Genomic DNA, 15,351 nt, shown 5'->3' with positions numbered 1-15,351 from the left:
CCTGCTATCTCCATTTGCTATATTTAGGCCGTGAGCATAAGATGTCTGAAATTGCCGGTAGTAAGCTGTCATGGGTGTTTGTGCAGCAGCAGTGGCGCCTGTAATCGACTCTCAGTTCCATCTCTGGAGGAAATATACACTTCCAGCTGCCTCTGATACCTGGCCCACATACTGTATCTGCGTCTCCAAAGTCGTTGTCAGCAATGCAGCAAACCACCCAGACACATGGAGAAACCTTAGAAGAAAGTAACAAGAGACAAACTGAAGGGTGTTACTCAGTGTTTGTTGTTGTTGTTTTCTTCCCTCAGGTAAGAAGAGCAGTCGGGCGTCAGATGATGATGATGATGAAGATTTGTCAGTCTCAAGTGATGATGAGGAGATGGAGGGACATGATTCAGGTTGGTCTAACGTTCATGGTGAATATGTTTCATAGATGGTGAAACCTGATTAATCTCTTCATAAATGTACGTTATATCAGTGGTTCCCAAACGCGTACCGTGAGCTAAGTCCAGGTGTGCCGTGGGATTTTGTGACAACCATACTGTTGCGGCGATCCGCCTGAGTGCTCCGAGCGCGTAATGCTGGTTGCATGTGCCGCTCCAAGCGCATGCCGGCGCGCACTCATACTGCTCCATGTGCGCGCATGATTCTCCGCGGCGCACCTCAAAAGCGCAGTCACACTGATAAAAAAGTCACCCTATAAACGCTCTTTGGCTGTGCACAACGGAGCTGAGAACACCTGAAACGTGCACTACACAATACGCACGGGAAAAGGAAAATGTGAACTCATCATTTTATAATTAATTTGCTCAATTCATTTGTTGGGTTATTTAAGTTGTTTATATAAGAAGAGGAAAAAAGTTTAAAATTTGCTTAAAACCTTGTTTATGTATTTAAGGGCTGAAATAAGTTAGTATTTAAAACATAGCAAATTTTTCTTTAATAAAATTCAGAGTGAAAATATTTAATTTATGTATGAAAATAGTGTAATATAAAAGTGTTTCTGTTGAAATTTTAATTTTAATATATATAAGGTTTCAGGTTATAAATGTAGACAGTTTTCTGTTTGGTTAATGCCTAATTTGTCAGATTACTTACCTGCATTGATTTAGTAAAAAAAGTTTAAAATATACTTTAACCAAATTAAATGTACTTACTGAAATTTTTTGTTTGTACTTGCCTTGTTTGATGAAAAATTATGAACTTATTTGCATTGTTTTGTGTTCAAATATTTTTCACCTTTCTTGTCACTGGAAAGAATAAAAATAAGAAGGATCCCATGATATGAGTGATAACACGTGTTATAAAGGCTATTTTGCACCATAGGGTTGCCTTCAGATTTGGACTTGTCCTTCGGTTTGCCTTGGGCACAAAAAGTTTCGGAACCACTAAATTATATTATCAGCTCTGTTAAAAAGCAAAACTTGGTATTGAAATTAAAGACAGTCATGTCTGTTACCAACAACTTTGAATTAAAACTGTTTAAAGTGTAACATCGAACGACTAAATCAAGCATAACCAGTGCTGTCAGAAAATTAGCAATAATTAATTATGCTTTGTAATTGATGAATCTAATTTCTCTTTTTTGAGAAACGCCCTCAACTTGAGGTATTTTCCATTTAAATTACATTATTGTCAGATCAAAAGATTCATATATAACAAAGTGGCTTTCTAGAGTAATTTATTGTTTTTAACAGACTTGAACAGATGCAGGCGTAGCTTCTGTATTTGAGCCTGCCACCTTTAGTTTTGACTATCGGGAAATATTGATGTGTACTTTTGTCAATATCCAAATAATAGAAAGTACAAATTAAATAAGTGCTATATGTAATGCTATAAGTTAGCACATCATAAACAGTTTTCTGAGCTATACGATTATTGAACATAAAACGTGTTGCTTTTTCTCTCCTTCGGATAATAATATTTATCCAGTGACTTTGTTCATTTGTCAGTCATGGACACATTCATTTTAGTTCTAAACCCTGTCATCCTGTCCATTGTAGATTGGAGACACTGTGTGCTCGCAGTATGTTGCAGCTAGCACTGTCTGAGTGTCCCCGCTAGCTGCTACATGTTTAGCATTGAGGTGCTAGCTGAGGTTACAAAAGCTCCGGTGAAAGGCAAACTCTTTCACGCACAATTTTCACACAACTGGGCTTTTGTTTTCCATGCGGTGTTTTTATAAGCCAAAATGAATGCTACTGAAAGCACTGCAGTCTCTCTTTTTATGTTGTCGTCTGTACATCAGTATTACTAGTACAGTGCCCGTCGAAAGTATGCATTTATGTAGTTGTTTTTTGTTGTTGTTTTTTATTTTTTTTGTTTTTTGGAGTCGTGTATTTTTGTCTTTCTGTCGTGTTTTTGTGCATTTTTTGCATAATTGTTTTTGGTTGCAATTGTAGTGTGATTCTGGAGTCATTTTGTGTACTTTTTGTATAAATATTTAGTTTTTTGTTTTATTTTACTCATTTAGTATATTTTTATTATGAATAAATACAGTATGTGTGTTCCCGTGAAATGTTTGAGTTGCTGATAACAAAACTCCATAGGCATTGTCGCGCCAATCAGAAAAACAACAAAACTGCGCAAAACAAAATGTAAAGCTCCAAACTACATGAGTGAGTAAGTAAATTCAAGTATCTACAATTCAGCTGCTTTTTTTTAAAAACGAAAATCACCTTCGAACCGAGTGGTCAGAGCTTAACTTCCATGTGCGGCACCACCGAGAATCTGCAGTTTTCCAGATGGAGTATTGAACGGGTTGAGTTCAATACCAACTCTAGTGAAACAGCATGTTATTGAGACAGCAAGGCAGGCTCAGAAATGGAGACAAAAAAGGAAGTGTATTTATTTATTTTTTTTCCAGTTTTTTCTTTTCTTAGAGGAAGTAGACGCCGTGACCCGCAACTTAAAGGAAGTTTGGGATCACAGGGATCATTTTAAATAACCATGAAGTATTAACTTGAATAACTTTTAATGTTTTTTTTTGGGTTTTTTTTTTTTTAACCCAAACTGCGACACAGTGACTTCATGAACCCGGAACCGGAAGTAGCGCGCTCAATACCGCGCTCATTATTGAGAGGGCCGTAATCTTAAAATTAATGTTTTGCTACACCAAATTAATCCAAAATAACAGGTGCACACACCTGGAACCTGTTGATCAAGTTTCAGGTTGAACTTGTATCGGGGCGATATTCACTCCACGCATGTTAATGTTATTTTTCACCCATCGCCATTTGTTCTAAGAACCCCAACAACATAGTATTTGAGTTTTATTTTCCCAAAATTGCCTGTTTTACAGAGTTTTAGCCCTCTGAAAAGTGACTCTGAGCAGTTCTAAAAATGGGCTGTTGTGGGGCCTACTTATGCATATTCATGAGTAGGCGTGTCTGTAGACACTGACTGCCTCATTCTTGCAAGGCAGATCAAATCACCTGATCATCGCTGATCACTGTCCACACAACTTTATTGTTTTCAGCCAAAAAACTGCACATTACAGTTAAACAATTGTAAGCGGAGATCAGCTGCTTCAAACACCTGAGTATTAAGCTGCTAAGTCACTTTCTTCTCCTCATCTCTATTCACTACAGAAATAGCGCATTTAAGGTGATAATCATTTGTTTTGTACACATCAGATCAAGTCAAAAGTGATACGAGGCAATATAACGGATACTAAAAATGGAACTGCTCTCTGAATCCTACGTTTCTGCCCACTGCTCTTCAGGGAGGGGTTAAATGCAGAGAACACATTTTGTGTACGTAGCTCACATGCCTTAATGTTCACTGTGAAGACGCAGCCGGCAGCAGGCACTTCCTGGAGGGGGCGGTTCAGACCTTTGTGATGTCAGAGATGTAGGAAGGAAGCCCAATAATACTTTGGGGGTGGTTTTAATAAGGAATTAACATTGTAACAAGGTTAAAAGCTCAAAAATGTTGATTTGGCATAATATAAGCCTTTAAAAGTCGCCAAGTCTACCTTTTTTCTTCTGGACACTTAATGTCATTTGTTCAGTAAATCTCAAATCTCTTTGTTTTGCCTCAGAAAATATCATCAAGGTGCTTTTTCTCTATTTTACAGATAAGCAGAAGGAGGAGGATGATGATAGTGATGATGATGACGAAGATGGAAAATCCTCCAAAGCTTCTCATCAGCTGTCGTCTTCAGACCTTATGAAGCTGGCCGAGGGAGAAGAGGATGTGGTTGAAGACTTGGAGTTGTCTGATGAAGACTGAGATGTTGTAGCTGCTTCTATTGATATGTTAAGGATTTTGTATTGCCTCACATGTACAGTACAAAAATACTAATAATGTTCAGTTTTAATAAACATTTAATCTGTTAACATTTTGTGTTTTTTATTTCAAAGTAGCTGAATACCTGCAGCGTCTATGTGCATGTTAATGCTCCTAAACCAAGGCGTTGGTGTCCTTTGTACATGCGCACACCTGTACACAGCCTCAGGCTCTCTGTGTGAGCCCGGCAGAGCTGGCCTGAGCCAGGCTGGGCCAGGCTGGGCCGGGCCAACAAAGGCGGGTGTTGAGCCCTGAGGCGACAGCACTGTGCCAGGCTGGCTGGGTGCTGTGTGATGTTGTGCCAAGCCTTTCCGCCCAGGTGGCAGAGCAGCAACACAGGCTGCTCTGTTTGTGTGCCAGCTCCTCAGACCACTGTGGACCTGCACACACACAGTAGCTTCTCTACTTCTAAATCCTTCTGTCCGCTCTGTATTTAGCCTAACTACAGGGAAAAAGTTGAGACAAAGGCCCTCATTTATCAACCTTGCGTAAAAATGGGTGCAAATCTGAGTGCGCGTTTGGTCGTATGACGGGGCCAACGTGTGATTTATGAAACATTCTTAGTTGCCCAATCCCAGCATACCGATGATACCAATGAAGGTGTTGATAAATGTGGCGGCAACATGTTACGCCCTCAAATATTCCTGGTTCGTAGGCCTCGAAACAAATAAACGTTTCCCCCTAAAGGTCGCTTTTGGTTATGTCACTGTCGTAAACACTCCGCACCCCTGAGGCAGGAGCTCCTCCCCCCCGCTACAGTGAGACGGGCAGCGTGAGGCATCCTAAACTTACCGGGAATAATAAAGTGATTAATCTTGAATAAGCCAACATTCTGAGTGAATTCATCCTTTAGTAACTGAGTTGATTATTTATAACATAAAAATGGAGCTGTTTATGATAAATAATGTGATCAGCCATCTGTTACTCTGTTGCGCGTGCGCACACGTTCCCTGGTAATGACGTCACTGAGTGATGAAGTGACCAAAAAGCACCACTGTGTTCAAGCAACTCATCACGGGTGTTTGAAGTGACTGCAGTGTGAACGCACCATGAGTTTGCATGAAAGACCCTCCAATCACCCCATAAACACTTGTATTACCCTCACAGGAACTACGAGAAGTATTTATTAAGGTGAAAAAGTTACTTAGTTCTGCTTTAACAAATGCCTAATGATGGTTTAAATTTACTCACCCACAGTCATAAAGTGCAAATCTTGGGCTGGCGAGCCGTTCATTTTATTTTGTTTTCATAATCCGTTTAGATCTGTTCTGATTGTGTCTGCTTATGCTGAGATAACAGCTGAGGCTTGGTTAATACGTTCTTTTCAGTCTCAGTCAGATTTGGCTGCTCCACAAATCCACACACTCAGGTTTGCGTACACAAGGTCAGACCTGACGTTGCATCCGATTGTAGTATACGCTCACGTCAGAATTGATAAATACCGAAGCTTGTGTGAATTTTGTCGAACACATGTCCAGGGGTGGACTGGCCATCTGGCATACCGGGCATCATCCCAGTGGGCTGGTCCGATATGTTTTTTTTTTGGTTTTTTTTGGACGAGCGAGTGCAGGCAGACATGACAGACAAAAATGGTCCAAACGTGGCAGGAAAAGTGTGAAAAATGACTAAAATAGGCCAAAAGCAGTCGAGTGGAAAAAAGTGTTTATTGGGCAAAAGTAGCTTATTTGGATGAAAAGTGGCAAAAAAAGAACTAAAATTCAATAAGTGTCAAGCAACTTGCAAAAATAGGGGGAAAAATATATTTTCTAAAAGTAGCTAAAGTATGAAAAAGTGCCAGATCGTTTTGAAAAGGTTTTAAAAATGGACAAAGGAAGTTGCGAAATGGGTAAAAAGGGGTTAAAAATGTCCTATTAAGATTTTCTGGAGTAATAATTAAAATTAATACATAAAGAGCCACATGTTGAGCATCACTGACTTAACGGCTAACAAATTTCCCAGTCCACCGCTGTGCACATCGCACGCTCAGATCTGAACTTACGAAAGATTGATAAATGAGGACCATAGTGATCACAATGACATTGTATTTAGTATTTACAGTGAGTGGGAAACTGTCATCATGAACCCACTTTGATGTTGTGTGTGTGTGGCTGAGTGCAGCAGCGGGGGGGGGGGGGGTGTCTCAGTGGAGCGTGCTGAGCTTTTAAGTGAGAAAAGGCTGCTCTGTGTGTGCCGGGAGGGTCGGGTCCTGGCCTTAGGGTGAACCTCACACTCTAACAAACGCTGTTGACCTGAACTTTGCCCCCCACTGGTCACCCCCTCAGCCCCCCACACACAGACACACACACTCCTTCAACCTGTGTGATGTTTCCACTGCAACCTCAACCACCTGAGGAGGCAAAGGCCTGTGTTGTGTTTCTAGATCCAGCTTCACAAACACTCAACGCAGGGGATGTTTTCTGAGGATTTATTTCACCTGTGTGGTGAATAGAAAAATAGGATGAAGAAACTTTTGAAGGGAAATCTACAGATCATTTTTAATTCATTGCTTGTGTTGTTTAAAAAAACAAAAGAGTAGTGCCTTTCTTTTCCCTGCAACCAAGAGAAAACAAAGTATTGTAAATGTATCTTTGGAATTCCTCTTTCAGGGCTAATTTTAATAACATACCATAATCTTCTTTATCTACTACATCAAAAGTCCTATAAATATCTTGTCCTCAGATTTATATGCCGAAGTAGCATTCAAGATTGGGAAGTTATTTTTTTTTTTTGTAATTATACACTTTTGGGGGGGGGGGATTGCAAAAACCAAGTATGAACAAAGTACCACCAAAGTTCATCAAGTCACATTTTTCAGTGAAGAAAACCGATTCGTGCAACTACATTAAAACAAAAAATAGAAGAAGTACCACGTATGTAACCTTCAGGATATTTTCATCTTTAGAGCAATTCTGTACATTTTTGCATGTCTTTTGCCTACCTTCTACAGTAGGCAACAAAAGCAGACATAAACCTTCGCATATTGTTAGGTGCCATCAAGGCCTCTCGTCTTCAAGCCTTTTTTTTGGAGTCTGTGATTGACAGCTCTACCTGTGTCACTACAGTCAGTCGTTCTCTTGGTTGGGCTAGTCTTTCTCTGAGACCACGTAATGCACGTAGAAATGGACACGCTGCAGTTTGCGGGCCCAATTCCACACATCTGGTCATCTTTGGTATCGGGACAGTGGAATGCATAGTTGCAATGATGAAAAAGCGCTGGTCAGATGTCGTGTCCTGCTGAGTGTATCTCTCAACTCCAGCCCTGACAACAGACAGCGGCGCGCTGCCGTTTGGCCTCAGGACACAAGCAAGAAGAGGAGAGGAGGGGAAGGGAGGTAGAGCACAAAGGAGAGGCGTTGCTTTTGAGTTCCCTAGCTGTGCAGACGAAAAGGAGGCGAGAGAATAAAAAAGTGAGTAAGCAGAGCTTCCTCCAACTCAGGAAGGAAGGACGACTTTCCGCCAACGTTGGACTGTCTGACTTGCAAGAATGTCGCATTTGTGGCAGAGCTTTGCTTGTGTTTTTTGGCAGGCTGTCTTGTGACCAGCTGTCTCTGTTCCCTCCTTTTCTCCTTCCCTGTTCCTCTGTCACAGCACGGCTCTCCCTTCTAACCCACTTTCTTTGGATGTTGCTTGGCTACAGTCACACAGGAACTCAGCTGATTGGTTGGCTGAATAAGGTCCATATCTTCCACATAACTTCCTCATTAGTCCAAGATGTTCCCATAAAATGTAGCTTAAAGGTACCAAAGTAAGAAGCATCTTGTACATGGGGGTCCTAAAGAGTCCATCTGGTTAATGCAGTTCCTCCTGTCTGTGCATGTGTTGAGCGTTTCATTCATCCCATGTGCTCCTACGAAGGCGTCTTAGCCTCATATCGTCCCATCACTGTGGAGCCGTTACCGTTTTCCTGCTTAGGGGAGGAGAATCCAGGGGTGGGGCCGCTGTACAGAGAGGAGCTGCTGTTGGTTGAGGTGGGTCGGTGCAACAGGGACAGGGCGAGGGGTAGGGGTGTGTCAGAGGTGGTCGTTAGTAGGTCACGGTCCCTCTCTGGGGGGCGCAGGGGGGCAGAGGGATGAAACGGAAATGCCAGTGGGAATCCTGTCATGTAGAAAAGTCTGCCAACACGGCGTGCCACCTGAGGGGAACCAAGAGGAGAGTGTGTGAGCGTGAACACAGATCTAACGTTTACTGCTATTTAGAGAGAGAAGAAGAGGCTGCGGGGGCAGGCTTGTTCACGGGAATCAGCTACACTACTCTAGCAGCTGGCCTTAGCTCTACACACACACACACACACAATGAAATGCACACACAGGCACCGGTTCACTAGGTCAAACAAACCAAACCTCTCACACACACACACACACACACACACACACACACACACGCAGGTCTGTGCTGTGTGTACCTGTGAGCGGATCTTGAGTGCGGGCCCCAGCTTTAGTCCCATGGTGTTGAGCAGATGCTCCTCAGTGAGCAGCGGCAGTGTCTCTCCATCAATGGCCTGCTCCCGGAACACCTGACAGAGACACAGCCGCTTCAGCTACAGCCCTAACACACACACACACACACACACACACACACACACACACACACACACACACCCAGATCCACTCCAAGATTCCACCCTGTCAGAGGACAATCTGACTTTTTCTTAATAGTTTTAAAAGATAAAGAAGCATGGGAGGGACTGAATTGACTATAACGACACAATGTAATAATTTTTGGAGAGGAAAAAACAAAAAAAAATTTTAGTTTTGAAACTAACCATGTTTTTATTTGGCTTTAACGCTGCACATACTTACATACTCTGGTATGACCTTTTCAACTCAGTAGGAATAGAAAAAAATAAAACAAACCATAGCAGTAGATCATGTGGGTTTTACCACATGATCCTACTCTCAACGATACGTACGACATCGCTATCATTATCTTGCTGCATGATTTATCGTCCCATCTCTACTAATTCCACATACAGTGAATTTGTCAGGTTAAAGAACTTAAGAAATAATTTTAAGAACAATATTTGGTAACACTTTACTTGAAGTTTTATATATAAGGTTGACATTATGCTGTAATTATCTGTCATTAGCATAAATAAGGTGTCGTTCACTAAAGTATGACACCTTTGGAGCTATGTTGGCATTTTTTGGGTTAGGTGGAGGGATCTAGTGGGGTTAGGGAATAGGGTGATGAACGACACTTTAATATCGCGATATCTTGTTGCACGGTATCACGTCCCACCTTTTCTAATCCCACATACAGTGAATTTGTCAAGTTAAAAACCTTTACAAAAAAAATTTAAGAACAACATTTTCTTTTAAAATGAATCACAAAGGTTTTTTTCCTTTTCTTTGGGGGGTTTATTAGAGAAAGCTGATGTTGGGCCTTTGGTGACACTCATGAATTCAAGCCCAGTTCTTCTGTTGAACTATTGTTACTCTCACCCAGCAGTAGTTAGTTGTTGGGGTCATTACAGGTCATTACATCTGACCAGAACTTTCTGATTTAAGTTTGCATGTTGTTCTGCATTGTGTGAGTGAGTGGTTTCCCAGGAATCGGTTGTCGGTATATGTGTTGTCATTGTTTGTTAGTCCTGTGTTGGAATCTGTGTCACCATCATCTCATCAAGTCAAAGTAATGATGGATTAACTGTGAGAAGAGATAATTATCATCAGGAGGCCAGAGGAATGTTTGTGCGTGTGTGTGGGGAAGAAATCTTTTAATCATGTCTCAAAGGTGGCGTTCCAGTGTATTTTAATTATTTACAAAGAAACAAAAAAACTTCCTTGTTCCACAAAGGGGAACCGCTCCAACAAGTCTCACGAGGAACCATATGAGTTCAGAATAAGGTGGTTATTTCCATACTACAATCACACCAGAAACACACGAGCCACACGTGAGCATGGACTCATTCATTCATTCACACAAAGCCCACAAACACAAAACATTGAAGACTCGACCACGCCTTCGCACACATCCACATAAACTGAGAAACATACATAGTCAGAGCTCCTGCATCATCATCACGAGATGTCCAAGTGGATATGAAAGTAGATTTTCCTCACAATGTGCTATTCTGGTTTTTCTAAAGCTTTCAATCAGCCTGCCCCTCTCCTGCAGCCCCCCCTCCATTCTTCACACTCACCTGTGTGTATTCAGCACATCCAGCCAGGCTCCGAATGAAGCCACACACATCTTCCACACTCCACTTGCTGATGTCCTCCACAGGGTTTGCTGTGGCTGAGTCTTCACCATCCATGAAAAGACCTCCCAGAGAGCCTGGAGACGCAGCAGTGGGTGAAAATGATGTGTCAATGTACACAGTGGCTGAAAAAGCTGCTACAAGTGCATCACCAAAAAAAGAGTGTGTACATAGAAAAGCCACGGTAGAAGATACAGACATGCAGGAATAAAGCTTTAGATTAGTGGTGTTCAACATATGGTTCAAAAGCTACAACGCTGCATGGTGTAACTCAGCCACCAAGAGACAAAATCACATTAACTGAGGTTAATGTATGGCTGCTCAATTATAGAAAACAATTACAATCATAATTAAAATCAGGATTATTCAAACATTTATTTGCCAAAAAGTTATTTATTTTTTTGTTCAAAATATTGTAAAATATATTCTTTAAACATAAATAAAATCCTTCAAACACTAAAATCAAGTACGGTATGTTCACTTTTGAACAAAACAAAACACTTCTTGCACGTGATTTGCTCTAGGTTTTCATCATCAAACCCAAAGTGTTCCCAAATAAGAGAATTTGACTTGCCTTGTTTGTTTACCAAACTTTAATCTTTGGAAATATCCTAAATCATGGACGTTTGCTTTATTTAGCAAATAAAACATGTATAATAGGGAAATATATATATATATATATATGTATATATGTACTGGATTTTTAATAGTGGTTTTTTTTCTCGATTGTGATTTTTGTAATCATTGAGTGTAATCAAAATCGTGATCGAATTCCCATTATATCCACCGCCTTAAGTTAATGTTAGCATTGCGTTCTAACTTTGAAGAAATATGTGACTGGTAATCTTTTCAGGATATGATTTAACCTTTTTGCATTGAATCATCGGCAGTGGCGAGAGGATTACAGGTTCTCATCTTTAGGGTGCTCATTGTACCACACCCCTGCAGTAACGGATGATTTCTCATAGCTTTTATGAGTTTCTGTATAATATCTTAAAGCTGCAGTATGTAGAATATTTGAGATTGGAAAGGAAACATCTCCAAGTAGAATATTTGTATTTCCTGAAGAAAATACAGGTGCTAGCCCATGTCATTGAACACTGCATTAGGATAGCATCAGTATTTTCATTAGCTATTAGTTAGCATTAGCATTAATTATACCTAGCAATGACCTGGCATTAGCTACCATTAGCATTAACCTAGCATTAACATTAACAAAGCATAAACTTAGCATTAGCCTCACAATAGCATTAGCCTCGCATTAGCATATACCTAGAATTTGCAATAAACTAGCAATAGCATTGACTAAGTATTAACCTAACATTAGCTAAGCATTAACCAAGCTGTCAGTGCCCAATCCTTTCACGGGCCGGATCCTTTACATTTTTTTTATTAACAATTAAAAACAGCACAAAACAGACATATTTGAATGTGTACTATTAAAATATTTAACAAACGTTGTATGGTCGGTGTACATTCCCAATATCACGTCCCAGCAGCTCTGTCTTAAGATTGCGAGTGACAGAAGTAACGTAGCATGCGTAAAAAGGATCTGAAAGGATCCGGCCAGTGAAAGTATTGGGCTCTGACACTAGCAATAGCATAGCAGCATTATAGCACAAGCCTAGTATTAGCTTAGCCAACGAACCCTCTGTGAAAGAATGCAGAAGATATGATGAAAATTGTTAAAATAGGTCGAAGGATCTGAAACCGTCTAAATAAAGGTGAAAAAATAAATTTAAAAAAAGCTGAAGAAAGTTGAAACGTTTAATGATTATTAATTATACATTTCCCCATGGGATAAAAAAAAAAAAATCAATATTTAGAGTAGCACAATGTTATTGTGTTAACAGGTTACTCGAAATCGCAAAATAGCAATTTTTTCTTAGTTTTTTCACTTACATTACAAATTTTCGGGTGGAATCATTGGAATCAAATAAAATGACACATTATTTGTCTTCATACTCATTTAGTTTCATTGACATTTTGATAAAAGATTTAATCTAAATTAAATTTTTTTAACTAAACCTTGCAGATCAAATATTTCAGATGATAATAAAGATTCCACACTGTTTGCAGGAGCAGTGGAATAAAGGAGAAAAATGATAACAATGACCTAGTGATAGCATCATGATGATGTAATGTCTGGGATCTTATGTTTCTACATTTCTCATTTAATCACAGGTTGGGGGCTTCTTTAGGACTGAATCAATCTATAAGAATACTTTTATTTGCTTTTATGACTTATTTATGTCACTTCAGCCTTTCACTCGCACAAATGTTCCCAGTTCAGCTTTGGTATACAGAGACGTGTGTGTGTGTGTGTGTGTGTGTGTGTGTGCGTGACGACTCTATGCATATGACAACCCTCCCTTTGGGCCCACGTGGCTGTGCTGTTGGCGGTGAGCGTTTGGGTCATGGTGGGGTCAGGAAAAAGGCCCCATGACGGGAAAAGGTCTCCACAATGGAGACGAGCATACTGGGATTGATGCTAATGTGTTTCACATGTTTGCTTTCAGGACTTTGTGTGTGTGTGTGTGTGGGTGTGTATTTGTTTGAGCTGCATGATTATAGCCAAAATGATAATGATTATTTGGATCAATAATGTACTCACGATTATTAATCACAATCATTCATCCTGTTAGGGAAAACATATTTTTATTTAACTACTTATTAACAAACAATATGTGAACACTTTAAAGTGCAAAATAAATGCTTTAAACAAGAATAATGATAAATACTAAAATGTACCCAATAATTTTAAATTCACTATGGGCTAATAAATAAATACTGTAACAGACTCAAAGTGGAAAACAATTACAGCGTATAAAGAAAAGTTAAGAACATCAGGCTTAAACCTACAGGTTTTGGGCAAGAAACAGCAGCTGGTCAACATTTATAGACTTGAGTGTCCGATGAATGAATGAATTAATACTAACTAATTAGATATTAGTGAAAAAGCAGCGCTGCAGGTTGATCGCTCCACGTGACTCGCTCTCCTCAGTCTACGTTAGTCGAGAGACTGAAGCGTTGCTTGCTTGTTTTTAAGGTAGCTTAACAAAGCCTTAAGCATGTGTTCGCCCCCTGGTGGTTGGCTGACTATTGGGGTTGAAAAAGTTCCTGATTAGATATGCAGCAGAACCACATTTTAAATGTAAAAATTGCAGACAATCAAGTTAATATAATGGTGGAGGGAAAAATCGTTATCGCGATTCAAATTTGATTAATTGTGAAGCCTAAATGTGTATGCATGGATGTGTATCTTACCCGTGTGTAAGTAGGGGTTGGCGTAGGGGAATCCAAAGGGCAGTGATTGGACGGGTAGAGTGGGCAGTGGGGGGAGGAACCCTGGGGGCAGGTACTTGAAGTCAGCCTTGGCCAGTCCAGGAGTGAAAGGTTGTCTACTGGGTGATTCTGTCCCTGCTGTACTACAGGGGGCGCTGAGTCGGCCCGAACTCTCTCCAGCCTCCCTATTACTGTCACACCCCCCCTTACTGCCCAGCTCTTTACTTCTGTTCTTCTCTCCATCATGACCTTTACTCGTGGACTTTGCGCTCAGTCTCTCCTGCTTCTCTTCACGTACGTCCTCCTCACTCTCTGAGTCCTCCATGTCCTCATCGTCTATTTCTTCCTTTGTGCCCCTGTCCTCTCTTTGCCCTCTGTGGTCCCTGGGGCAAAGCTGTGCCTGGGGGCCCCTGCGGTCAGACTTTTTTGATTTGGACTCAAGTCCAGCACTAGAGCTCAGTCCTTGGGTCTCTTTGGGTGTAGAGGACGTCCCTGGTTGTTGCTGCTGTTGTAGAGTTAACAGAGGCGTGGCGGCGGCGTGGCGGAGCACCAGCATTGCGTTTGAGGAGCGTGCTAATTCCTCCCGCAGGGGGTGGCCCTCTGGGATGTCGTGGAGGTTGCGCAGGGCTGGGTGGTCGGCAGGAAGGCCGAGGGGCAACGCTGCGAGATGGTCCGAGCCCAGCACGCGCTGCTGCTGTCGCTGCTGAAGGTTCTCCAACTCCTTCTGCCGCAGCAGCTCTGCTGACATCTCCAGTCTGATAGAACACAACAACAACGAGAATTTAAGGCTCAATATAGAGGAAAACCAAACCCAACCCCAAAAAACACAAAATGTGGTCTCATATTAAAGCCTAGATCAGGGGTCACCAACCATGGGCACCAGGTAGCCCACATGGACCATGTGAGGGGTCCTCAGGTGCTGTAGTCACCAATGAGCTCCATCTAAAATCTGATTTACTTTCCAGGATTCAAACTCACAAAGATAAATACATATGACAGATGTAGTTAGTACTTAATAGAGCTAAATACTGCTGCACATGATAAAGTTTAAGTATGAAATTATCTTCAAATGTTTATTTTCACTAAAACATAATGTCCAAGTGCTACCAATTTTGTGTATGGTCAGTGGTATGTTATATATAAAATATATATTTTTAAATGCAAGGTGGATTTTCATAAAATTTAACATAATTGTTGCCTTTTACAAATGTCCTGTTATTCCATCAGTTGAAAGTTGTTTGTTAGTAGCTAGCAAAATAGAAAAATTATAATTTTCTATGAAATGTAATGAAAAGGAAACAATTGCATAATTTAGGAGAAATAAAGTGTTGCATGTTGAATCTTAAACATTTCCGACCTTTTTAAGCTACTGCAAGCCTAACTTATTATCTAATGAAAGCAAAACCGTGAACTTTTAATATTTACGTAGTGCTTTTCTAACTGGTAGCCCTTCAGACTATACAGTACCTACGAAGTGGTTCACAGTTTCAGAAAGGTTGGTGACCCCTGGCCTAGATCCATGCTTTTTGTCAAATTTACCAAAATAAAAAAGGTTTTATGTGTGTGTAACGTACCTG

The 15,351-nt window shown here is 40.7% G+C and overlaps 2 protein-coding genes across 4 annotated transcripts in view; one reads left to right on the top strand and one right to left on the bottom strand.

Moving 5' to 3' along the window:
• noc2l (NOC2-like nucleolar associated transcriptional repressor) overlaps positions 1–4,340 on the top strand; it is a 28,191-nt gene extending 23,851 nt beyond the window's left edge. Inside the window, exons 17-18 of the mRNA XM_028452624.1 lie at positions 309–398; positions 4,079–4,340. Coding sequence (XP_028308425.1) covers positions 309–398; positions 4,079–4,233 — 245 coding nt within the window. The 3' untranslated portion in view covers positions 4,234–4,340. The remainder of the gene's footprint in view (positions 1–308; positions 399–4,078) is intronic.
• Positions 4,341–7,020: 2,680 nt separating this feature from the next.
• samd11 (sterile alpha motif domain containing 11) overlaps positions 7,021–15,351 on the bottom strand; it is a 79,967-nt gene continuing 71,636 nt past the window's right edge. For 2 of the 3 annotated variants that reach the window (XM_028453816.1, XM_028453818.1), the window contains exons 9-13: positions 15,349–15,351; positions 13,757–14,529; positions 10,433–10,566; positions 8,693–8,803; positions 7,021–8,422 (exon numbers count right to left, since the gene is read on the bottom strand). The exon at positions 15,349–15,351 is cut by the window's right edge and continues 76 nt beyond it. In XM_028453816.1, the coding sequence (XP_028309617.1) occupies positions 8,138–8,422; positions 8,693–8,803; positions 10,433–10,566; positions 13,757–14,529; positions 15,349–15,351 (1,306 nt within the window). In that variant the 3' untranslated portion in view covers positions 7,021–8,137. The remainder of the gene's footprint in view (positions 8,423–8,692; positions 8,804–10,432; positions 10,567–13,756; positions 14,530–15,348) is intronic. The other variant, XM_028453817.1, reaches the window with a different exon arrangement.

The sequence above is a fragment of the Gouania willdenowi genome, chromosome 7 (genome assembly GCF_900634775.1).
Source record: "Gouania willdenowi chromosome 7, fGouWil2.1, whole genome shotgun sequence".
NCBI lineage: Eukaryota > Metazoa > Chordata > Actinopteri > Blenniiformes > Gobiesocidae > Gouania > Gouania willdenowi.
Note: the sequence above shows the minus strand (reverse complement) of the source record. Positions and strands in the feature narration are given on the sequence as shown.